A 25,782-nucleotide genomic window follows, 5' to 3' on the forward strand; every position below is an offset into this window, starting at 1 on the left:
TCCTGTATTTATCTCCCCTGATAATCGTGACCAACTTCCTGTATTCACCTCCCCTGATAATCATGACCAACTTCCTGTATTTACCTCCCATGAAAATCCTGAACAACTTCCTGTATTAACATCCCATGATAATCCTGAACAACTTCCTGTATTTACCTCCCATGATAATCCTGAACAACTTCCTGTATTTACCTCCCATGAAAATTGTGACCAACTTCCTGTATTTACCTCCCATGATAATTGTGACCAACTTCCTGTATTTACCTCCCATGAAAATTGTGAACAACTTCCTGTATTGCCTTCCCTGATAATCATGACCAACTTCCTGTATTTACCTCCCCTGATATTCCTGAACAACTTCCTGTATTTACCTCCCCTGATTATCGTGACCAACTTCCTGTATTTACCTCCCATGATAATTGTGACCAACTTCCTGTATTGCCTCGCCTGATAATTGTGAACAACTTCCAGTATTGCCTCCCCTGATAATTGTGAACAACTTCCTGTATTGCCTCGCCTGATAATTGTGAACAACTTCCAGTATTGCCTCCCCTGATAATTGTGAACAACTTCCTGTATTGCCTCGCCTGATAATTGTGAACAACTTCCAGTATTGCCTCCCCTGATAATTGTGAACAACTTCCTTGGTAACTTACCTCCTCTGGTGCCGCCGAGTCCTTAGATCCCGGGCACTTTGTGACAACATGTTGGTGGCATCGCTTGTGAACTACACATGTACACACTAAAATATACAAACAACGTCCGATGTAAAATACACAAACATGGTCAAATACAAGCAAATTCGTGGAATTCCGTCTCCCGCTTTCAGGACTTATTGTAGGAAAAAATTATTGAGGTTAGGTTTAACCTTGGTTGAAACATGCTGTGGCAATCGAACTTGGCCAAGCCCTTAAGGCATTTGACCCTGTTATCAAGTTTGAAGAAAATTGGTTAATATTTATTAGAGTTATTGCAGGGAAATGGTAGAAAATGACTTTTTTTTATTAAATCAAAGGGCCTCCTTTGATAACCATGCTAAATAAGGTTTGTCGCAAGTGGGGATCGAACTTCGCCGAGCCATTAAGACATTTAACTTTGTTACCAAGTTTGAGGAAAATCGGTTAATATTTATAACAGTTATTGTACAAAAGTGGCAAAAAATGACTTTTTTTTTATTAAATCAAAGGGCCTAAACCCTGCTATTTAAGATCTGCCAAAAGTTGCGATCGAACTTTGCTAAGGGCATTTAACTTTGTTACCAAGTTTTAACAACATTAGTTTCAACATTTGTTAGTTATTACACAGAAACTGCAGAAAAATTACATTTGTAGTAAATAAAAAGGCCATAACTCTGATAAATAACATCTGCTGAAAGAGTTGATCGAAACTGGCCAGGCACTTAAGGTATTCAACCTTGTTACCAAGTTTGAAGAAAATCGGTTAATATTTATTACAGTTATTGTACAGAAGTGGCAGAAAATAACCTTTTTAGTAATTCAAAGGGCCATAACTCCCCTACATAAGGTCCATCAACAGTCGTGATCAAACTTGGCCGAGCCCTTAAGGCATTTAACCTTGTCACCATCGGTTTACATTTGTTACAGTTATTGCACGGACACGAAGTATTACAGACAGATAGACGGACAAAACCCAAATTAATATCCCCCATTTCAGAGAAAGCAGGGGATAATAAAATATATTCACAGGGTCCAATGTAAAATATATACACAGGGTCAAATGTAATTTAGACTTGTGATAATTGTGATAAAATCTTTGCCATTGACTATAGAGATTGACCTACCTTGGCACTGATACCCCTGCTTCCATAATCCCCTGGAACAAACAAAAATATATACCATAGTTGAATTGCATGATTGTTAGAGAAGGGAAATATACATTTGTGTAATACAACTGAAACAAGGGAGTTGTGAAAAACATGTATACCTAAACACATGTGGAAGAGATAAGTTCAGAGTCTAAAGAGTCATAAGAGATGAGTCTAAATTTGGAAGGATGTGTCAAATATCTGTGAAGACAGGTAGGTATACACGTGTGGAAAATGAAAGTTTGAAATCTAGACACTGAGAAATATGTCAAATACAGGTGAGCATGAAAATATGTTTGAACACATTTGTTTGAGAGATGTGAATACTGGTTGATATATACTACTCATGGGCTGTATAGCTAGGTGAATAAATATTATGGCTGGGTCAAAGATATATATATATATAAACCAAGAAAAAAGTATGTGTCCATGTAGAGTTGAATATATAAAAAATAAAAGTCAACGACTTTCCTCTTGTACATTCACCATTTCATGATGGCTCTTCAGGAATATGTTTATTTATATATATATGGTGGGATGGAGAGAATTATACAGCCAAATGAGATGGGTAGAGGTATATATCAAAGTTGTGGTGGAGGGGTGGGAGGTCATTTGATATAATTAGCTCCTAAAGAATGTGACACCTGCCCTAGTCTATATTTAGTCTGGAGTAGGGTCAGATTATACCTTGACAACTTTGGTATCCAATAGCATACTGCAGTATGCACAAATCTAGCATAGTTATGGTTGAGTGATCTTAATGTATGCTAAACCTGTTTCATGCAGCACATTATCCAAACATTCCATGGGATTATTTTCACTAGACACAAATCTTAAATGTGCTAATGTCATTTTATATCTGTCTACTCCATACACATATAAACTTCCCACATAAAACATTGTGTTTAGCCAATACAATCAACTGTGCATCTTTTGTCATCAGTAGAATCAGTCACTCAACTTTAAGGTTCTTCTCTGCATCATAATTTTGTTTCCACAGTTGCTGCACAATTTCAAAGTTAAACTTATCAAATAATTCAGAAGATAATGAGGGTATCTCTTGTATTTAATAATTCATTTATTATTACAATATAGTAAGTAAATTCATTACAAGTAGAGGTCAAGTTAAGGTCATTGTCAAAATCAGTATCATCATCTACAACAGTCAAGGTCGCAATGGCAGCATTTAAAGCTAGCTCTGTGTTAATTAGCTTTTTCCATGCACTCTACATAATTTGTTACTAGAGTACAGAGACATTAAAACGAGGAAGTCATTTCCAAGTTACATTAATTCATTCAGTGTCATAATGATATTCATTTATAGCCATTTGTTTAAACATACAAGCCAGGGTGTCAAAGAGATTTATACTTACCATATGAAGTCTCTACATAATGAGCAAAATGTGGGTTGTCTGAACAGAGTGGCCATAAACTTGTGTCCATGAACCTGATGTACCCGTCTACGCATCGCCCCGCGACGTAGGGGCAGCCCCTCGCGCTCCCGGAACACCCGCTCCTTCTGGGGCTCCACAGCGAAAGCCGCTACAAATATAAAGGTTAAGGTCAGGAATACAATGTAAAACTGTACAGGTCTCTGTAACAAGGAAGCCAGCATCAGGACCTAGATTTACAATCTATTGTACAGGTCACTGTAACAAGGAAGCCAGCATCAGGACCTAGATTTACAATGTATTGTACAGGTCACTGTAACAAGGAAGCCAGCATCAGGACCTAGATTTACAATGTATTGTACAGGTCACTGTAACAAGGAAGCCAGCATCAGGACCTAGATTTACAATGTATTGTACAGGTCACTGTAACAAGGAAGCCAGCATCAGGACCTAGATTTACAATGTATTGTACAGATCACTGTAACAAGGAAGCCAGCATCAGGACCTAGATTTACAATGTATTGTACAGGTCACTGTAACAAGGAAGCCAGCATCAGGACCTAGATTTACAATGTATTGTACAGGTCACTGTCACAAGGAAGCCAGCATCAGGACCTAGATTTACAATGTATTGTACAGGTCACTGTAACAAGGAAGCCAGCATCAGGACCTAGATTTACAATGTATTGTACAGGTCACTGTAACAAGGAAGCCAGCATCAGGACCTAGATTTACAATGTATTGTTACAGGTCACTGTAACAAGGAAGCCAGCATCAGGACCTAGATTTACAATGTATTGTACAGGTCACTGTAACAAGGAAGCCAGCATCAGGACCTAGATTTACAATGTATTGTACAGGTCACTGTAACAAGGAAGCCAGCATCAGGACCTAGATTTACAATGTATTGTACAGTCACTGTAACAAGGAAGCCAGCATCAGGACCTAGATTTACAATGTATTGTACAGGTCACTGTAACAAGGAAGCCAGCATCAGGACCTAGATTTACAATGTATTGTACAGGTCACTGTAACAAGGAAGCCAGCATCAGGACCTAGATTTACAATGTATTGTACAGGTCACTGTAACAAGGAAGCCAGCATCAGGACCTAGATTTACAATGTATTGTACAGGTCACTGTAACAAGGAAGCCAGCATCAGGACCTAGATTTACAATGTATTGTACAGGTCACTGTAACAAGGAAGCCAGCATCAGGACCTAATTTTTACAATGTATTGTACAAGTCACTGTAACAAGGAAGCCAGCATCAGGACCTAGATTTACAATGTATTGTACAGGTCACTGTAACAAGGAAGCCAGCATCAGGACCTAGATTTACAATGTATTGTACAGGTCACTGTAACAAGGAAGCCAGCATCAGGACCTAGATTTACAATGTATTGTACAGGTCACTGTAACAAGGAAGCCAGCATCAGGACCTAGATTTACAATGTATTGTACAAGTCACTGTAACAAGGAAGCCAGCATCAGGACCTAGATTTACAATGTATTGTACAGGTCACTGTAACAAGGAAGCCAGCATCAGGACCTAGATTTACAATGTATTGTACAGGTCACTGTAACAAGGGAGCCAGCATCAGGACCTAGATTTACAATGTATTGTACAGGTCACTGTAACAAGGAAGCCAGCATCAGGACCTAGATTTACAATGTATTGTACAGGTCACTGTAACAAGGAAGCCAGCATCAGGACCTAGATTTACAATGTATTGTACAAGTCACTGTAACAAGGAAGCCAGCATCAGGACCTAGATTTACAATGTATTGTACAAGTCACTGTAACAAGGAAGCCAGCATCAGGACCTAGATTTACAATGTATTGTACAAGTCACTGTAACAAGGAAGCCAGCATCAGGACCTAGATTTACAATGTATTGTACAAGGTCACTGTAACAAGGAAGCAGCATCAGGACCTAGATTTACAATGTATTGTACAGTCACTGTAACAAGGAAGCCAGCATCAGGACCTAGATTTACAATGTATTGTACAAAGTCACTGTAACAAGGAAGCCAGCATCAGGACCTAGATTTACAATGTATTGTACAGGTCACTGTAACAAGGAAGCCAGCATCAGGACCTAGATTTACAATGTATTGTACAGGTCACTGTAACAAGGAAGCCAGCATCAGGACCTAGATTTACAATGTATTGTACAAGTCACTGTAACAAGGAAGCCAGCATCAGGACCTAGATTTACAATGTATTGTACAGTCACTGTAACAAGGAAGCCAGCATCAGGACCTAGATTTACAATGTATTGTTAAGGTCACTGTAACAAGGAAGCCAGCATCAGGACCTAGATTTACAATGTATTGTACAGGTCACTGTAACAAGGAAGCCAGCATCAGGACCTAGATTTATAATGTATTGTACAGGTCACTGTAACAAGGAAGCCAGCATCAGGACCTAGATTTACAATGTATTGTACAAGTCACTGTAACAAGGAAGCCAGCATCAGGACCTAGATTTACAATGTATTGTACAGGTCACTGTAACAAGGAAGCCAGCATCAGGACCTAGATTTACAATGTATTGTACAAGTCACTGTAACAAGGAAGCCAGCATCAGGACCTAGATTTACAATGTATTGTACAGGTCACTGTAACAAGGAAGCCAGCATCAGGACCTAGATTTACAATGTATTGTACAGGTCACTGTAACAAGGAAGCCAGCATCAGGACCTAGATTTACAATGTATTGTACAGGTCACTGTAACAAGGAAGCCAGCATCAGGACCTAGATTTACAATGTATTGTACAGGTCACTGTAACAAGGAAGCCAGCATCAGGACCTAGATTTACAATGTATTGTACAGGTCACTGTAACAAGGAAGCCAGCATCAGGACCTAGATTTACAATGTATTGTACAGGTCACTGTAACAAGGAAGCCAGCATCAGGACCTAGATTTACAATGTATTGTACAGGTCACTGTAACAAGGAAGCCAGCATCAGGACCTAGATTTACAATGTATTGTACAGGTCACTGTAACAAGGAAGCAGCAGCATCAGGACCTAGATTTACAATGTATTGTACAGGTCACTGTAACAAGGAAGCCACATCAGGACCTAGATTTACAATGTATTGTACAGGTCACTGTAACAAGGAAGCCAGCATCAGGACCTAGATTTACAATGTATTGTACAGGTCACTGTAACAAGGAAGCCAGCATCAGGACCTAGATTTACAATGTATTGTACAGGTCACTGTAACAAGGAAGCCAGCATCAGGACCTAGATTTACAATGTATTGTACAGGTCACTGTAACAAGGAAGCCAGCATCAGGACCTAGATTTACAATGTATTGTACAGGTCACTGTAACAAGGAAGCCAGCATCAGGACCTAGATTTATAATGTATTGTACAGGTCACTGTACAAGGAAGCCAGCATCAGGACCTAGATTTACAATGTATTGTACAGGTCACTGTAACAAGGAAGCCAGCATCAGGACCTAGATTTACAATGTATTGTACAGGTCACTGTAACAAGGAAGCCAGCATCAGGACCTAGATTTACAATGTATTGTACAGGTCACTGTCACAAGGAAGCCAGCATCAGGACCTAGATTTACAATGTATTGTACAGGTCACTGTAACAAGGAAGCCAGCATCAGGACCTAGATTTACAATGTATTGTACAGGTCACTGTAACAAGGAAGCCAGCATCAGGACCTAGATTTACAATGTATTGTACAGGTCACTGTAACAAGGAAGCCAGCATCAGGACCTAGATTTACAATGTATTGTACAGGTCACTGTAACAAGGAAGCCAGCATCAGGACCTAGATTTACAATGTATTGTACAGGTCACTGTAACAAGGAAGCCAGCATCAGGACCTAGATTTATAATGTATTGTACAGGTCACTGTAACAAGGAAGCCAGCATCAGGACCTAGATTTACAATGTATTGTACAGGTCACTGTAACAAGGAAGCCAGCATCAGGACCTAGATTTACAATGTATTGTACAGGTCACTGTAACAAGGAAGCCAGCATCAGGACCTAGATTTACAATGTATTGTACAGGTCACTGTAACAAGGAAGCCAGCATCAGGACCTAGATTTACAATGTATTGTACAGGTCACTGTAACAAGGAAGCCAGCATCAGGACCTAGATTTACAATGTATTGTACAGGTCACTGTAACAAGGAAGCCAGCATCAGGACCTAGATTTACAATGTATTGTACAGGTCACTGTAACAAGGAAGCCAGCATCAGGACCTAGATTTACAATGTATTGTACAGGTCACTGTAACAAGGAAGCCAGCATCAGGACCTAGATTTATAATGTATTGTACAGGTCACTGTAACAAGGAAGCCAGCATCAGGACCTAGATTTACAATGTATTGTACAGGTCACTGTAACAAGGAAGCCAGCATCAGGACCTAGATTTACAATGTATTGTACAGGTCACTGTAACAAGGAAGCCAGCATCAGGACCTAGATTTACAATGTATTGTACAGGTCACTGTAACAAGGAAGCCAGCATCAGGACCTAGATTTACAATGTATTGTACAGGTCACTGTAACAAGGAAGCCAGCATCAGGACCTAGATTTACAATGTATTGTACAGGTCACTGTAACAAGGAAGCCAGCATCAGGACCTAGATTTACAATGTATTGTACAGGTCACTGTAACAAGGAAGCCAGCATCAGGACCTAGATTTACAATGTATTGTACAGGTCACTGTAACAAGGAAGCCAGCATCAGGACCTAGATTTACAATGTATTGTACAGGTCACTGTAACAAGGAAGCCAGCATCAGGACCTAGATTTACAATGTATTGTACAGGTCACTGTAACAAGGAAGCCAGCATCAGGACCTAGATTTACAATGTATTGTACAGGTCACTGTAACAAGGAAGCCAGCATCAGGACCTAGATTTATAATGTATTGTACACAGTGTCACTGTAACAAGGAAGCCAGCATCAGGACCTAGATTTACAATGTATTGTACAGGTCACTGTAACAAGGAAGCCAGCATCAGGACCTAGATTTACAATGTATTGTACAGGTCACTGTAACAAGGAAGCCCAGCATCAGGACCTAGATTTATAATGTATTGTACAGGTCACTGTAACAAGGAAGCCAGCATCAGGACCTAGATTTACAATGTATTGTACAGGTCACTGTAACAAGGAAGCCAGCATCAGGACCTAGATTTACAAATGTATTGTACAGGTCACTGTAACAAGGAAGCCAGCATCAGGACCTAGATTTACAATGTATTGTACAGGTCACTGTAACAAGGAAGCCAGCATCAGGACCTAGATTTACAATGTATTGTACAGGTCACTGTAACAAGGAAGCCAGCATCAGGACCTAGATTTACAATGTATTGTACAGGTCACTGTAACAAGGAAGCCAGCATCAGGACCTAGATTTACAATGTATTGTACAGGTCACTGTAACAAGGAAGCCAGCATCAGGACCTAGATTTACAATGTATTGTACAGGTCACTGTAACAAGGAAGCCAGCATCAGGACCTAGATTTACAATGTATTGTACAGGTCACTGTAACAAGGAAGCCAGCATCAGGACCTAGATTTACAATGTATTGTACAGGTCACTGTAACAAGGAAGCCAGCATCAGGACCTAGATTTACAATGTATTGTACAGGTCACTGTAACAAGGAAGCCAGCATCAGGACCTAGATTTACAATGTATTGTACAGTCACTGTAACAAGGAAGCCAGCATCAGGACCTAGATTTATAAATGTATTGTACAGGTCACTGTAACAAGGAAGCCAGCATCAGGACCTAGATTTACAATGTATTGTACAGGTCACTGTAACAAGGAAGCCAGCATCAGGACCTAGATTTACAATGTATTGTACAGGTCACTGTAACAAGGAAGCCAGCATCAGGACCTAGATTTACAATGTATTGTACAGGTCACTGTAACAAGGAAGCCAGCATCAGGACCTAGATTTACAATGTATTGTACAGGTCACTGTAACAAGGAAGCCAGCATCAGGACCTAGATTTACAATGTATTGTACAGGTCACTGTAACAAGGAAGCCAGCATCAGGACCTAGATTTTAATGTATTGTACAGGTCACTGTAACAAGGAAGCCAGCATCAGGACCTAGATTTACAATGTATTGTACAGGTCACTGTAACAAGGAAGCCAGCATCAGGACCTAGATTTACAATGTATTGTACAGGTCACTGTAACAAGGAAGCCAGCATCAGGACCTAGATTTTACAATGTATTGTACAGGTCACTGTAACAAGGAAGCCAGCATCAGGACCTAGATTTACAATGTATTGTACAGGTCACTGTAACAAGGAAGCCAGCATCAGGACCTAGATTTACAATGTATTGTACAGTCACTGTAACAAGGAAGCCAGCATCAGGACCTAGATTTACAATGTATTGTACAGGTCACTGTAACAAGGAAGCCAGCATCAGGACCTAGATTTACAATGTATTGTACAGGTCACTGTAACAAGGAAGCCAGCATCAGGACCTAGATTTACAATGTATTGTACAAGTCACTGTAACAAGGAAGCCAGCATCAGGACCTAGATTTATAATGTATTGTACAAGTCACTGTAACAAGGAAGCCAGCATCAGGACCTAGATTTACAATGTATTGTACAGGTCACTGTAACAAGGAAGCCAGCATCAGGACCTAGATTTACAATGTATTGTACAAGTCACTGTAACAAGGAAGCCACCGCATCAGGACCTAGATTTACAATGTATTGTACAGGTCACTGTAACAAGGAAGCCAGCATCAGGACCTAGATTTACAATGTATTGTACAGGTCACTGTAACAAGGAAGCCAGCATCAGGACCTAGATTTACAATGTATTGTACAGGTCACTGTAACAAGGAAGCCAGCATCAGGACCTAGATTTACAATGTATTGTACAGGTCACTGTAACAAGGAAGCCAGCATCAGGACCTAGATTTACAATGTATTGTACAGGTCACTGTAACAAGGAAGCCAGCATGCATCAAGACCTAGATTTACAATGTATTGTACAGGTCACTGTAACAAGGAAGCCAGCATCAGGACCTAGATTTACAATGTATTGTACAGGTCACTGTCACAAGGAAGCCAGCATCAGGACCTAGATTTACAATGTATTGTACAGGTCACTGTCACAAGGAAGCCAGCATCAGGACCTAGATTTACAATGTATTGTACAGGTCACTGTAACAAGGAAGCCAGCATCAGGACCTAGATTTACAATGTATTGTACAGGTCACTGTAACAAGGAAGCCAGCATCAGGACCTAGATTTACAATGTATTGTACAGGTCACTGTAACAAGGAAGCCAGCATCAGGACCTAGATTTACAATGTATTGTACAAGTCACTGTAACAAGGAAGCCAGCATCAGGACCTAGATTTACAATGTATTGTACAGGTCACTGTAGCAAGGAAGCCAGCATGCATCAAGACCTAGATTTACAATATATTGTACAGGTCACTGTAACAAGGAAGCCAGCATCAGGACCTAGATTTACAATGTATTGTACAAGGTCACTGTAACAAGGAAGCCAGCATCAGGACCTAGATTTACAATGTATTGTACAGATCACTGTAAACAAGGAAGCCAGCATCAGGACCTAGATTTACAATGTATTGTACAGGTCACTGTAACAAGGAAGCCAGCATCAGGACCTAGATTTACAATGTATTGTACAAGTCACTGTCACAAGGAAGCCAGCATCAGGACCTAATTTTTACAATGTATTGTACAAGTCACTGTAACAAGGAAGCCAGCATCAGGACCTAGATTTACAATGTATTGTACAGGTCACTGTAACAAGGAAGCCAGCATCAGGACCTAGATTTACAATGTATTGTACAGGTCACTGTAACAAGGAAGCCAGCATCAGGACCTAGATTTACAATGTATTGTACAGGTCACTGTAACAAGGAAGCCAGCATCAGGACCTAGATTTACAATGTATTGTACAGGTCACTGTAACAAGGAAGCCAGCATCAGGACCTAGATTTACAATGTATTGTACAGGTCACTGTCACAAGGAAGCCAGCATCAGGACCTAGATTTACAATGTATTGTACAAGTCACTGTAACAAGGAAGCCAGCATCAGGACCTAGATTTACAATGTATTGTACAAGTCACTGTAACAAGGAAGCCAGCATCAGGACCTAGATTTACAATGTATTGTACAGGTCACTGTAACAAGGAAGCCAGCATCAGGACCTAGATTTACAATGTATTGTACAAGTCACTGTAACAAGGAAGCCAGCATCAGGACCTAGATTTACAATGTATTGTACAGGTCACTGTAACAAGGAAGCCAGCATCAGGACCTAGATTTATAATGTATTGTACAGGTCACTGTAACAAGGAAGCCAGCATCAGGACCTAGATTTACAATGTATTGTACAGGTCACTGTAACAAGGAAGCCAGCATCAGGACCTAGATTTACAATGTATTGTACAGGTCACTGTAACAAGGAAGCCAGCATCAGGACCTAGATTTACAATGTATTGTACAAGTCACTGTAACAAGGAAGCCAGCATCAGGACCTAGATTTACAATGTATTGTACAGGTCACTGTAACAAGGAAGCCAGCATCAGGACCTAGATTTACAATGTATTGTACAGGTCACTGTAACAAGGAAGCCAGCATCAGGACCTAGATTTACAATGTATTGTACAGGTCACTGTAACAAGGAAGCCAGCATCAGGACCTAGATTTACAATGTATTGTACAGGTCACTGTAACAAGGAAGCCAGCATCAGGACCTAGATTTACAATGTATTGTACAGGTCACTGTAACAAGGAAGCCAGCATCAGGACCTAGATTTACAATGTATTGTACAGGTCACTGTAACAAGGAAGCCAGCATCAGGACCTAGATTTACAATGTATTGTACAGGTCACTGTAACAAGGAAGCCAGCATCAGGACCTAGATTTACAATGTATTGTACAGGTCACTGTAACAAGGAAGCCAGCATCAGGACCTAGATTTACAATGTATTGTACAGGTCACTGTAACAAGGAAGCCAGCATGCATCAAGACCTAGATTTACAATCTATTGTACAGGTCACTGTAACAAGGAAGCCAGCATCAGGACCTAGATTTATAATGTATGTTACAGGTCTCTGTAACAAGGAAGCCAGCATCAGGACCTAGATTTACAATGTATTGTACAGGTCACTGTAACAAGGAAGCCAGCATCAGGACCTAGATTTACAATGTATTGTACAGGTCACTGTAACAAGGAAGCCAGCATCAGGACCTAGATTTACAATGTATTGTACAGGTCACTGTAACAAGGAAGCCAGCATCAGGACCTAGATTTACAATGTATTGTACAGGTCACTGTAACAAGGAAGCCAGCATCAGGACCTAGATTTATAATGTATTGTACAGGTCACTGTAACAAGGAAGCCAGCATCAGGACCTAGATTTACAATGTATTGTACAGGTCACTGTAACAAGGAAGCCAGCATCAGGACCTAGATTTACAATGTATTGTACAGGTCACTGTAACAAGGAAGCCAGCATCAGGACCTAGATTTACAATGTATTGTACAGGTCACTGTAACAAGGAAGCCAGCATCAGGACCTAGATTTACAATGTATTGTACAGGTCACTGTAACAAGGAAGCCAGCATCAGGACCTAGATTTACAATGTATTGTACAGGTCACTGTAACAAGGAAGCCAGCATCAGGACCTAGATTTACAATGTATTGTACAGGTCACTGTAACAAGGAAGCCAGCATCAGGACCTAGATTTACAATGTATTGTACAGGTCACTGTAACAAGGAAGCCAGCATCAGGACCTAGATTTACAATGTATTGTACAGGTCACTGTAACAAGGAAGCCAGCATCAGGACCTAGATTTACAATGTATTGTACAAGTCACTGTAACAAGGAAGCCAGCATCAGGACCTAGATTTACAATGTATTGTACAGTCACTGTAACAAGGAAGCCAGCATCAGGACCTAGATTTACAATGTATTGTACAAGGTCACTGTAACAAGGAAGCCAGCATCAGAACCTAGATTTATAATGTATTGTTACAAGTCACTGTAACAAGGAAGCCAGCATCAGGACCTAGATTTACAATGTATTGTACAAGTCACTGTCACAAGGAAGCCAGCATCAGGACCTAATTTTTACAATGTATTGTACAAGTCACTGTCACAAGGAAGCCAGCATCAGGACCTAGATTTACAATGTATTGTACAAGTCACTGTCACAAGGAAGCCAGCATCAGGACCTAATTTTTACAATGTATTGTACAAGTCACTGTAACAAGGAAGCCAGCATCAGGACCTAGATTTATAATGTATTGTACAAGTCACTGTAACAAGGAAGCCAGCATCAGGACCTAGATTTATAATGTATTGTACAGGTCACTGTAAGAACGAAGCCAGCATCAGGACCTGGATTTACAACATATTGTACAGATCACTGTTACAAGGAAGCCACCATCAGGATCTAGATTTACAATATATTGTACAGGTCACTATAACAAGGAAGCCAGCATCAGGACCCAGATTTAGAATATATTGTACAATGAATTCCATGGTGTAAACCCCTGATCATGACAGACAATTAATTCCATAGTGTAAACCCCTAACAAATAATTAATTCCTTGGTGTAAACCCTAACAAACAATTAATTCCATAGTGTAAACCCCGGATAAACAATTAATTCCATGGTGTAAATCCTAACAAACAATTGATTCCATGGTGTAAACCCCTAACAAACAATCAATTCCATGGTGTAAACCCCGCACAAACAATTGATTTCATGGTGTAAACCTCCAACAAACAATTAATTCCATAGTGTAAACATCTGAAAAACAATTAATTCCATGGTGTAAACCCCTAACACCCAATTAATTCCATAGTGTAAACCCCGGACAAACAATTAATTCCTTGGTGTAAACCCAACAAACAATCAATTCCATGCTGTAAACCCTAACAAACAATTAATTCCATAGTGTAAACCCCTAACAAACAATTAACTCCATGGTGTAAATCCCTGACAAACAATTAATTCCATGGTGTAAATACCTGACAAACAATTAATTAAATGGTGTAAATCCCTGACAAACAATTAATTCCATAGTGTAAACCCCTGACAAACAATTAATTCCATGGTGTAAATCCCTGACAAACAATTAATTCCATAATGTAAACCCCTAACAAACAATTAATTCCATGGTGTAAATCCCTAACAAACAATTAATTCCATAGTGTAAACCCCTGACAAACAATTAATTCCATGGTGTAAACCCTAACAAACAATTAATTTCATGGTGTAAACCCCTGACAAACAATTAATTCCATAGTGTAAACCCCTAACAAACAATTAATTCCATGGTGTAAATCCGTAACAAACAATTAATTCCATGGTGAAAACCTCCAATAAACAATTCATTCCATGGTGTAAATCCCTAACAAACAATTAATTCCATTTTGTAAATCCCTGACAAACAATTAATTCCATGGTGTAAACCCCTGACAAACAATTAATTTCATGGTGTAAACCTCCAACAAACAGTTAATTCCATGGGGTAAACTCCTAACAAACAATTAATTCCATGGTGTAAAGCCCTGACAAACAATTAATTCCATAGTGTAAACCCCTAACAAACAATTAATTCCATGGTGTAAATCCGTAACAAACAATTAATTCCATAGTGTAAACCCCTGACAAACAATTAATTCCATGGGGTAAACTCCTAACAAAGAATTAATTCCATGGTGTAAAGCCCTGACAAACAATTAATTCCATAGTGTAAACCCCTAACAAACAATTAATTCCATGGTGTAAATCCGTAACAAACAATTAATTCCATAGTGTAAACCCCGGACAAACAATTAATTCCATAGTGTAAACCCCTGACAAACAATTCATTCCATGGTGTAAACCCCTGACAAACAATTAATTCCATGGTGTAAACCCCTGACAAACAATTCATTCCATGGTGTAAACCCCTAACAAACAATTAACTCCATGGTGTAAATCCCTGACAAACAATTCATTCCATAGTGTAAACCCCTGACAAACAATTCATTCCATGGTGTAAATCCCTAACAAACAATTCATTCCATTTTGTAAATCCCTGACAAACAATTAATTCCATGGTGTAAACCCCTGACAAACAATTAATTCCATGGTGTAAACCTCCAACAAACAATTAATTCCATGGTGTAAACTCCTAACAAACAATTAATTCCATGGTGTAAACCCCTGACAAACAATTAATTCCATGGTGTAAATCCCTAACAAACAATTAATTCCATAGTGTAAACCCCTAACAAACAATTAATTCCATGGTGTAAATCCCTGACAAATAAATTAATTCCATGGTGTAAACCCCTGACAAACAATTAATTCCATGTTGTAAATTCATGACAAACAATCAATTCCATGGTGTAAACCCCTGACAAACAATTAATTCCATGGTGTAAAACTCCAACAAACAATTAATTCCATGGTGTAAACCCCTAACAAACAATTAATTCATAGTGTAAACCCCTAACAAACAATTAATGCCAGGGTGTAAACCCCTGACAAACAATTAATTCCATTGTGTAAACCCCTAACAAACAATTAATTCCATGGTGTAAACCTCCAACAAACAATTATAGTGTAAACCCCTAACAAACAATTAATTCATAGTGTAAACCCCTGACAAACAATTAATTCCATGGTGTAAACCCCTAAGAAACAATTAATTCCATAGTGTAAACCCCTGACAAACAATTAATTCCATGGTGTAAACCCCTGACAAACAATTATAGTGTAAACTCCTGACAAACATTTAATATCATGGTTTAAACCCCTAACAAACAATTAATTCATAGTGTAAACCCCTGACAAACAATTAATTCCATGGTGTAAACCCCTGACAAACAATTATAGTGTAAACCCCTAACAAACAATTAATTCCATGGTGTAAACCATGGACAAATAATTAACTCCATGGTGTAAACCCCTAACAAACAATTAATTCGATAGTGTAAACCCCTGACAATTATTTAATATCATGGTTTAAACCCCTAACAAACAATTAATTCATAGTGTAAACCCCTGGCAAACAACTAATTCCATGGTGTAAACCCCTGACAAACAATTATAGTGTAAACCCCTAACAAACAATTAATTCCATGGTGTAAACCATGGACAAACAATTAACTCCATGGTGTAAACCCCTGACAAACAATTAATTCCATGTTGTAAATTCATGACAAACAATCAATTCCATGGTGTAAACCCCTGACAAACAATTAATTCCATGGTGTAAAACTCCAACAAACAATTAATTCCATGGTTTAAACCCCTAACAAACAATTAATTCATAGTGTAAACCCCTGGCAAACAACTAATTCCATGGTGTAAACCCCTGACAAACAATTATAGTGTAAACCCCTAACAAACAATTAATTCCATGGTGTAAACCATGGACAAACAATTAACTCCATGGTGTAAACCCCTAACAAACAATTAATTCCATGGTGTAAACCCCTGACAAACAATTTATTCCATGGTGTAAATCCCTAACAAACAATTAATTCCATAGTGTAAACCCCTAACAAACAATTCCATTTTGTAAATCTCTGACAAACAATTAATTCCATAGTGTAAACCCCTGACAAACATTTAATTCCATGTTGTTAATCCCTAACAAACAATTAATTCCATGGTGTAAACCCCTAACAAACAATTAATTCCATGGTGTAAACACCTGACAAACAATTAATTCCATGTTGTTAATCCCTAACAAACAATTAATTCCATGGTGTAAACCCCTAACAAACAATTAATTCCATGGTGTAAACACCTGACAAACAATTAATTCCATGGTGTAAACACCTAACAAACAATTAATTCCATGGTGTAAACCCTGACAAACAATTAATTCATAGTGTAAACACCAGACACACTTGAATTCCATGGATTTGTACATGTATAACAAGTAGCTTTGGTAGATAAATTTAAGTAGCTAGGTCAAATAAGGATGCTTTTTCATAATAAGATTAAGACGTCTGCTTAATAACAGTACATTTACCATTGATAAGCACTTCTGAAATCTGTGCATCTTATTGGCGTAGGATCTTCATAACTGATACTCATTGCATATAAAACTGTCATATAATATAGAAATACATTTATTTAAAACATGAATCATAAAATCTAAAACAATATGTACATACATTTCCTTAGTCTCAATTGCATGCTTAATAACTTAAATGATTGCTTTCGAAATAAAAATCTATACCTTCTTAGAGACTTTTAGTGTTATTTATCATTTTTGTTTTAATTAAATTTACTTTTTTAATCTAATTACTTATCTGAAAGCCTTTTTGCCAGTAATTTTATTTGTGAGTCTGGGTGCAGTATACACATATATTACGGTAGATAAAGAAGGCGTGCTCTGTCAGGTGTTGTTACACATATTAGCATGCATCAAAGTATCACCCTATTTAGTCTAATGATCAGATTACTACAACAGGCGATCATAACAGGTATTAATTAATAAGTACTACAGGTGATCATTACAGGTATTAATTAATAAGTACTACAGGTGATCATTACAGGTATTAATTAAATAGCACTCTGTAACTTTTATACAACAGTTTTTACTTGGTACTTTCAGGATCTATTACAACAGACTTTGCAATAACTCCAATTTTTTTAAATAAAACATCCATTGCCTCGATATTTGAACAGCCATACCAAACTGGGCCCAGGACGGGATGCATGGGTAGGTGACCTCTCACCTTTACTGGGTAGGTGACCTCTCACCTTTAAATGTCCAGTGTTACTATGTGGGCCCAGAACGAGATGCATGGGTAGGTGACTTCTCACCTTCACTGGGTAGGTGACCTCTCACCTTTACAAGTCCAGTGTTACTGGGTGGGCCAAGGACAAGATGCATGGGTAGGTGACCTCTCACCTTTACTGGGTAGGTGACCTCTCACCTTTACTGGGTAGGTGACCTCTCACCTTTAAATGTCCAGTGTTACTGTGTGGGCCCAGGACGAGATGCATGGGTAGGTGACTTCTCACCTTTACTGGGTAGGTGACCTCTCATCTTTAACTGTCCAGTGTTACTGGGTGGGCCAAGGACGAGATGCATGGGTAGGTGACCTCTCACCCTTACAAGTCCAGTGTTACTGTGTGGGCCCAGGACGAGATGCATGGGTAGGTGACCTCTCACCTTTACTGGGTAGGTGACCTCTCACCCTTACAAGTCCAGTGTTACTGGGTGGGCCAAGGACGAGATGCATGGGTAGGTGACCTCTCACCTTTACTGGGTAGGTGACCTCTCACCTTTAAATGTCCAGTGTTACTGTGTGGGCCCAGGACGAGATGCATGGGTAGGTGACCTCTCACCTTTACTGGGTAGGTGACCTCTCACCTTTACTGGGTAGGTGACCTCTCACCTTTAACTGTCCAGTGTTACTGTGTGGGCCCAGGACGAGATGCATGGGTAGGTGACTTCTCACCTTTACTGGGTAGGTGACCTCTCATCTTTAACTGTCCAGTGTTACTGGGTGGGCCAAGGACGAGATGCATGGGTAGGTGACCTCTCACCCTTACAAGTCCAGTGTTACTGTGTGGGCCCAGGACGAGATGCATGGGTAGGTGACCTCTCACCTTTACTGGGTAGGTGACCTCTCACCCTTACAAGTCCAGTGTTACTGGGTGGGCCAAGGACGAGATGCATGGGTAGGTGACCTCTCACCTTTACTGGGTAGGTGACCTCTCACCTTTAAATGTCCAGTGTTACTGTGTGGGCCCAGGACGAGATGCATGGGTAGGTGACCTCTCACCTTTACTGGGTAGGTGACCTCTCACCTTTACTGGGTAGGTGACCTCTCACCTTTAACTGTCCAGTGTTACTGTGTGGGCCAAGGACGAGATGCATGGGTAGGTGACCTCTCACCTTTACTGGGTAGGTGACCTCTCACCTTTAACTGTCCAGTGTTACTGTGTGGGCCCAGGACGAGATGCATGGGTAGGTGACTTCTCACCTTTACTGGGTAGGTGACCTCTCACCCTTACAAGTCCAGTGTTACTGTGTGGGCCCAGGACAAGATGCATGGGTAGGTGACCTCTCACCCTTGCAAGTCCAGTGTTACTGGGTGGGCCAAGGACGAGATGCATGGGTAGGTGACCTCTCACCTTTACTGGGTAGGTGACCTCTCACCTTTACATGTCCAGTGTTACTGTGTGGGCCCAGGACAAGATGCATGGGTAGGTGACCTCTCACCTTTACTGGGTAGGTGACCTCTCACCTTTAAATGTCCAGTGTTACTGTGTGGGCCCAGGACGAGATGCATGGGTAGGTGACTTCTCACCTTTACTGGGTAGGTGACCTCTCATCTTTAACTGTCCAGTGTTACTGGGTGGGCCAAGGACGAGATGCATGGGTAGGTGACCTCTCACCTTTACTGGGTAGGTGACCTCTCATCTTTAACTGTCCAGTGTTACTGGGTGGGCCAAGGACGAGATGCATGGGTAGGTGACCTCTCACCTTTACTGGGTAGGTGACCTCTCATCTTTAACTGTCCAGTGTTACTGGGTGGGCCAAGGACGAGATGCATGGGTAGGTGACCTCTCACCTTTACTGGGTAGGTGACCTCTCACCTTTAACTGTCCAGTGTTACTGGGTGGGCCAAGGACGGGATGCATGGGTAGGTGACCTCTCACCTTTACTGGGTAGGTGACCTCTCACCTTTACTGGGTAGGTGACCTCTCACCCTTACAAGTCCAGTGTTACTGGGTGGGCCAAGGACGAGATGCATGGGTAGGTGACCTCTCACCCTTACAAGTCCAGTGTTACTGTGTGGGCCCAGGATGAGATGCATGGGTAGGTGACCTCTCACCTTTACTGGGTAGGTGACCTCTCACCTTTACTGGGTAGGTGACCTCTCACCTTTAAATGTCCAGTGTTACTGTGTGGGCCCAGGACGAGATGCATGGGTAGGTGACTTCTCACCTTTACTGGGTAGGTGACCTCTCATCTTTAACTGTCCAGTGTTACTGGGTGGGCCAAGGACGAGATGCATGGGTAGGTGACCTCTCACCTTTACTGGGTAGGTGACCTCTCATCTTTAACTGTCCAGTGTTACTGGGTGGGCCAAGGACGAGATGCATGGGTAGGTGACCTCTCACCTTTACTGGGTAGGTGACCTCTCATCTTTAACTGTCCAGTGTTACTGGGTGGGCCAAGGACGAGATGCATGGGTAGGTGACCTCTCACCTTTACTGGGTAGGTGACCTCTCACCTTTAACTGTCCAGTGTTACTGGGTGGGCCAAGGACGGGATGCATGGGTAGGTGACCTCTCACCTTTACTGGGTAGGTGACCTCTCACCTTTACTGGGTAGGTGACCTCTCACCCTTACTGGGTAGGTGACCTCTCATCTTTAACTGTCCAGTGTTACTGGGTGGGCCAAGGACGAGATGCATGGGTAGGTGACCTCTCACCTTTACTGGGTAGGTGACCTCTCACCTTTAACTGTCCAGTGTTACTGGGTGGGCCAAGGACGAGATGCATGGGTAGGTGACCTCTCACCCTTACAAGTCCAGTGTTACTGTGTGGGCCCAGGACGAGATGCATGGGTAGGTGACCTCTCACCTTTACTGGGTAGGTGACCTCTCACCTTTACATGTCCAGTGTTACTGTGTACAGTCAGTATGTACATATGTAGGGCCATGTGAACATCAATATAGAGAAAGCTGTGTACAATCAGTATATACATGTGTAGGGCCACATCAATATAGAGAAAACAGTGTACAATCAGTATATACATGTGTAGGGCCACATCAATATAGGAACAGCAGTGTACAATCAGTATATACATGTGTAGGGCCACATCAATATAGAGAAAGCTGTGTACAATCAGTATATACATGTGTAGGGCCACATCAATATAGAGAAAACAGTGTACAATCAGTATATACATGTGTAGGGCCACATCAATATAGGAACAGCAGTGTACAGTCAGTATATACATGTGTAGGGCCACATCAATATAGGGACAGCAGTGTATAGTCAGAATATACATGTGTAGGACCATATCAATATAGGAACAGCAGTGTACAGTCAGTATATATATATATATGTGTGCAGGACCACGTCAATATAGGGACAACAGTGTACAATCAATATATACATGTGTAGGGCAACATCAATATAGGGACAGCAGTGTATAGTCTGTATATATACATGTGTAGGGCCACATCAATATAGGGACAGCAGTGTACAGTCTTTATATATACATGTGTAGGGCCACATCAATATAGAGACAGCAGTGTACAGTCAGAATATTCATGTGTAGGGCCACATCAACAGCAGTGTACAATCAGTATACAAACAATTAATTATTCTTTGCTTTCATACTAAATCTGACTTTCTGATTGGTCAATACTTTTTTGTTAACCACTATGAACAAGAGGCCCAGAGGGCCTGTATCGCTCACCTGGTTTGTAATGCCAAGTAATGTTCTGAATACAGGTTCATTGTTTCTTTTCTGAAGGAATTATAATATTATCCTCTAAATCCCCTATTGGGCCCCACCCCTCCTGCCCCCAGGGGGTCAGAGCCAAAATTTATACAAGTTCTGTTCCCCTTCCCCCAAGGATGTTTATGGCCAAGTTTGGTCACAAACCAAGCAAAACTCTAGGACAAGTAGCGATTTATAGGATTTACCTCTATTTCCCCTATTGGACCCCACCTGTTCTGCCCCCGGGGGCCAGAGCCAAAATTTATACAAGTTCTGTTCCCCTTCCAAAAAGGATGTTTGTGGCCAAATTTGGTTACATTCCATGCAGAACTCTATGACTAGTAGCGATTTAAAGGATTTACCTCTATTTCCCCTATTGGGCCCCGCCCCTCCTGCCCCCGGGGGGACAGAGCCAAAATTTATACAAGTTCTGTTCCCCTTCCCCCAAGGATGTTTGTGGCCAAATTTGGTTACATTCCATTCAGAACTCTATGACTAGTAGCGATTTAAAGGATTTACCTCTATTTCCCCTATTGGGCCCCGCCCCTCCTGCCCCCGGGGGACCAGAGCCAAAATTTATACAATTTCTGTTCCCCTTCCCCAAAGGATGTTTGTGGCCAAATTTGGTTACATTCCATTCAGAACTCTATGACTAGTAGCGATTTAAAGGATTTACCTCTATTTCCCCTATTGGCCCCCGCCCCTCTTGCCCCTGGGGGACCAGAGCCAAAATTTATACAAGTTCTGTTCCCCTTCCCCCAAGGATGTTTGTGGCCAAATTTGGTTACATTCCATTCAGAACTCTATGACTAGTAGCGATTTAAAGGATTTACCTCTATTTCCCCTATTGGGCCCCGCCCCTCCTGCCCCCGGGGGACCAGAGCCAAAATTTATACAATTTCTGTTCCCCTTCCCCAAAGGATGTTTGTGGCCAAATTTGGTTACATTCCATTCAGAACTCTATGACTAGTAGCGATTTAAAGGATTTATCTCTATTTCCCCTATTGGGCCCCGCCCCTCTTGCCCCTGGGGGATTAGAGCCAAAATTTATACAAGTTCTGTTCCCATTCCCCCAAGGATGTTTGTGGCTAATTTTGGTTACAATCCATGCAGAACTCTAGGACAAGTAGCGTTTTAAAGGATTTACCTCTATTTCCCCTATTGGGCCCCGCCCCTCCTGCCCCCGGGGGGTCAGAGCCAAAATTCATACAAGTTCTGTTCCCCTTCCCCCAAGGATGTTTGTGGCCAAATTTGGTTACATTCCATTCAGAACTCTATGACTAGTAGCGATTTAAAGGATTTACCTCTATTTCCCCTATTGGGCCCGCCCCTCCTGCCCCTGGGGGACCAGAGCCAAAATTTATACAATTTCTGTTCCCCTTCCCCCAAGGATGTTTGTGGCCAAATTTGGTTACATTCCATTCAGAACTCTATGACTAGTAGCGATTTAAAGGATTTATCTCTATTTCCCCTATTGGGCCCCGCCCCTCTTGCCTCTGGGGGATCAGAGCCAAAATTTATACAAGTTCTGTTCCCCTTCCCCCAAGGATGTTTGTGGCTAATTTTGGTTACAATCCATGCAGAACTCTAGGACAAGTAGCGTTTTAAAGGATTTACCTCTATTTCCCCTATTGGGGCCCGCCCCTCCTGCCCCTGGGGGGTCAGAGCCAAAATTTATACAAGTTCTGTTCCCCCTCCCCCAAGGATGTTTGTGGCCAAATTTGGTTACAATCCATGCAGAACTCTAGGACAAGTAGCGATTTATAGGATTTACCTCTATTTCCCCTATTGGGCCCCGCCCCTCCTGCCCCCGGGGGACCAGAGCCAAAATTTATACAATTTCTGTTCCCCTTCCCCAAAGGATGTTTGTGGCCAAATTTGGTTACATTCCATTCAGAACTCTATGACTAGTAGCGATTTAAAGGATTTATCTCTATTTCCCCTATTGGGCCCCGCCCCTCTTGCCCCTGGGGGATTAGAGCAAAAATTTATACAAGTTCTGTTCCCATTCCCCCAAGGATGTTTGTGGCTAATTTTGGTTACAATCCATGCAGAACTCTAGGACAAGTAGCGTTTTAAAGGATTTACCTCTATTTCCCCTATTGGGCCCCGCCCCTCCTGCCCCCGGGGGGTCAGAGCCAAAATTCATACAAGTTCTGTTCCCCTTCCCCCAAGGATGTTTGTGGCCAAATTTGGTTACATTGCATTCAGAACTCTATGACTAGTAGCGATTTAAAGGATTTACCTCTATTTCCCCTATTGGGCCCGCCCCTCCTGCCCCCGGGGGACCAGAGCCAAAATTTATACAATTTCTGTTCCCCTTCCCCCAAGGATGTTTGTGGCCAAATTTGGTTACATTCCATTCAGAACTCTATGACTAGTAGCGATTTAAAGGATTTACCTCTATTTCCCCTATTGGGCCCCGCCCCTCCTGCCCCTGGGGGATCAGAGCAAAAATTTATACAAGTTCTGTTCCCCTTCCCCCAAGGATGTTTGTGGCTAATTTTGGTTACAATCCATGCAGAACTCTAGGACAAGTAGCGTTTTAAAGGATTTACCTCTATTTCCCCTATTGGGCCCCGCCCCTCCTGCCCCTGGGGGGTCAGAGCCAAAATTTATACAAGTTCTGTTCCCCCTCCCCCAAGGATGTTTGTGGCCAAATTTGGTTACAATCCATGCAGAACTCTAGGACAAGTAGCGATTTATAGGATTTACCTCTATTTCCCCTATTGGGCCCCGCCCCTCCTGCCCCCGGGGGGGGTCAGAGCCAAAATTTATACAAGTTCTGTTCCCCCTCCCCCAAGGATGTTTGTGGCCAAATTTGGTTACAATCCATGCAGAACTCTATGACTAGTAGCGATTTAAAGGAAATGTTGACGGACAGACGGACGACGGACGACGGACGGACAGACGGACGACGGACGACGGACGGACGACAGACGCCGCGCCATGACATAAGCTCACCGGCCCTTCGGGCCAGGTGAGCTAAAAATGGAAAACAAGAGGCCCAGAGGGCCTGTATCGCTCACCTGGTTTGTAATGCCAAGTAATGTTCTGAATACAGGTTCATTGTTTCTTTTCTGAAGGAATTTTAATATTAACCTCAAAATCCCCTATTGGGCCCCACCCGTCCTGCCCCCAGGGGGTCAGAGCCAAAATTTATACAAGTTCTGTTCCCCTTCCCCCAAGGATGTTTATGGCCAAATTTGGTTACATTCTATTCAGAACTCTATGACTAGTAGCGATTTAAAGGATTTACCTCTATTTCCCCTATTGGGCCCCGCCCCTCCTGCCCCGGGGGATCAGAGCCAAAATTTATACAAGTTCTGTTCCCCTTTCCCAAAGGATGTTTGTGGCCAAATTTGGTTACAATCCATGAAGAACTCTAGGACAAGTAGCGATTTACAGAATTTACCTCTATTTCCCCTATTGGCCCCCCTCTCCTGTCCCTGGAGGGGCAGAGCCAAAATTTATACAAGTTCTGTTCTCCTGCCCCCAAGGATGTTTGTGGCCAAATTTGGTTACAATCCATACAGTACTCAAGAAAAATAGAGTAATGATTTATAGGATTTACCTCTATTTCCCCTATTGGGCCCCGCCTCTCCTGCCCCCGGGGTGTCAAAGCAAAAATTTCTACATATTCTGTTCCCCTTCCCTCAAGGATGTTTATGGCCAAATTTGGTTACAATCCATGCAGAACTCTAGGACAAGTACCGATTGATAGGATTTACCTATAATTCCCCTATTGGGCCCCGTCCCTCCTGTCCCTCAGGAACCAGAGCCAAAATTTAAACAAACTCAGTTCTTATTCTCCCAACGATATTTCTGGCCAAATTTGGTTACATTCCATGCAGAACTCTATGACAAGTAGCGATTTAAAGGATTTACCTCTATTTCCCCTATTGGGCCCCACCCCTCCTGCCCCCGCTGGGGTCAGAGCCAAAATTTATACAAGTTCTGTTCCCCTTCCCCAAATGATGTTTGTGACCAAATTTGGTTACATTCCATTCAGAACTCTATGACAAGTAGGGATTTAAAGGATTTACCTCT

General features: G+C 41.5%; 1 protein-coding gene across 1 annotated transcript in view; it reads right to left on the reverse strand.

Annotated features, from left to right (window-relative positions):
- LOC138319410 (calcium-independent protein kinase C-like) overlaps positions 1-25,782 on the reverse strand; it is a 69,184-nt gene that overhangs the window by 26,519 nt on the left and 16,883 nt on the right. The window contains exons 3-5 of the mRNA XM_069262524.1: positions 3,199-3,367; positions 1,802-1,833; positions 657-742 (exon numbers count right to left, since the gene is read on the reverse strand). Of these exons, the coding sequence (XP_069118625.1) occupies positions 657-742; positions 1,802-1,833; positions 3,199-3,367 (287 nt within the window). The remainder of the gene's footprint in view (positions 1-656; positions 743-1,801; positions 1,834-3,198; positions 3,368-25,782) is intronic.

The sequence above is a fragment of the Argopecten irradians genome, chromosome 3 (assembly GCF_041381155.1).
Source record: "Argopecten irradians isolate NY chromosome 3, Ai_NY, whole genome shotgun sequence".
In the NCBI taxonomy this organism is placed as follows: domain Eukaryota; kingdom Metazoa; phylum Mollusca; class Bivalvia; order Pectinida; family Pectinidae; genus Argopecten; species Argopecten irradians.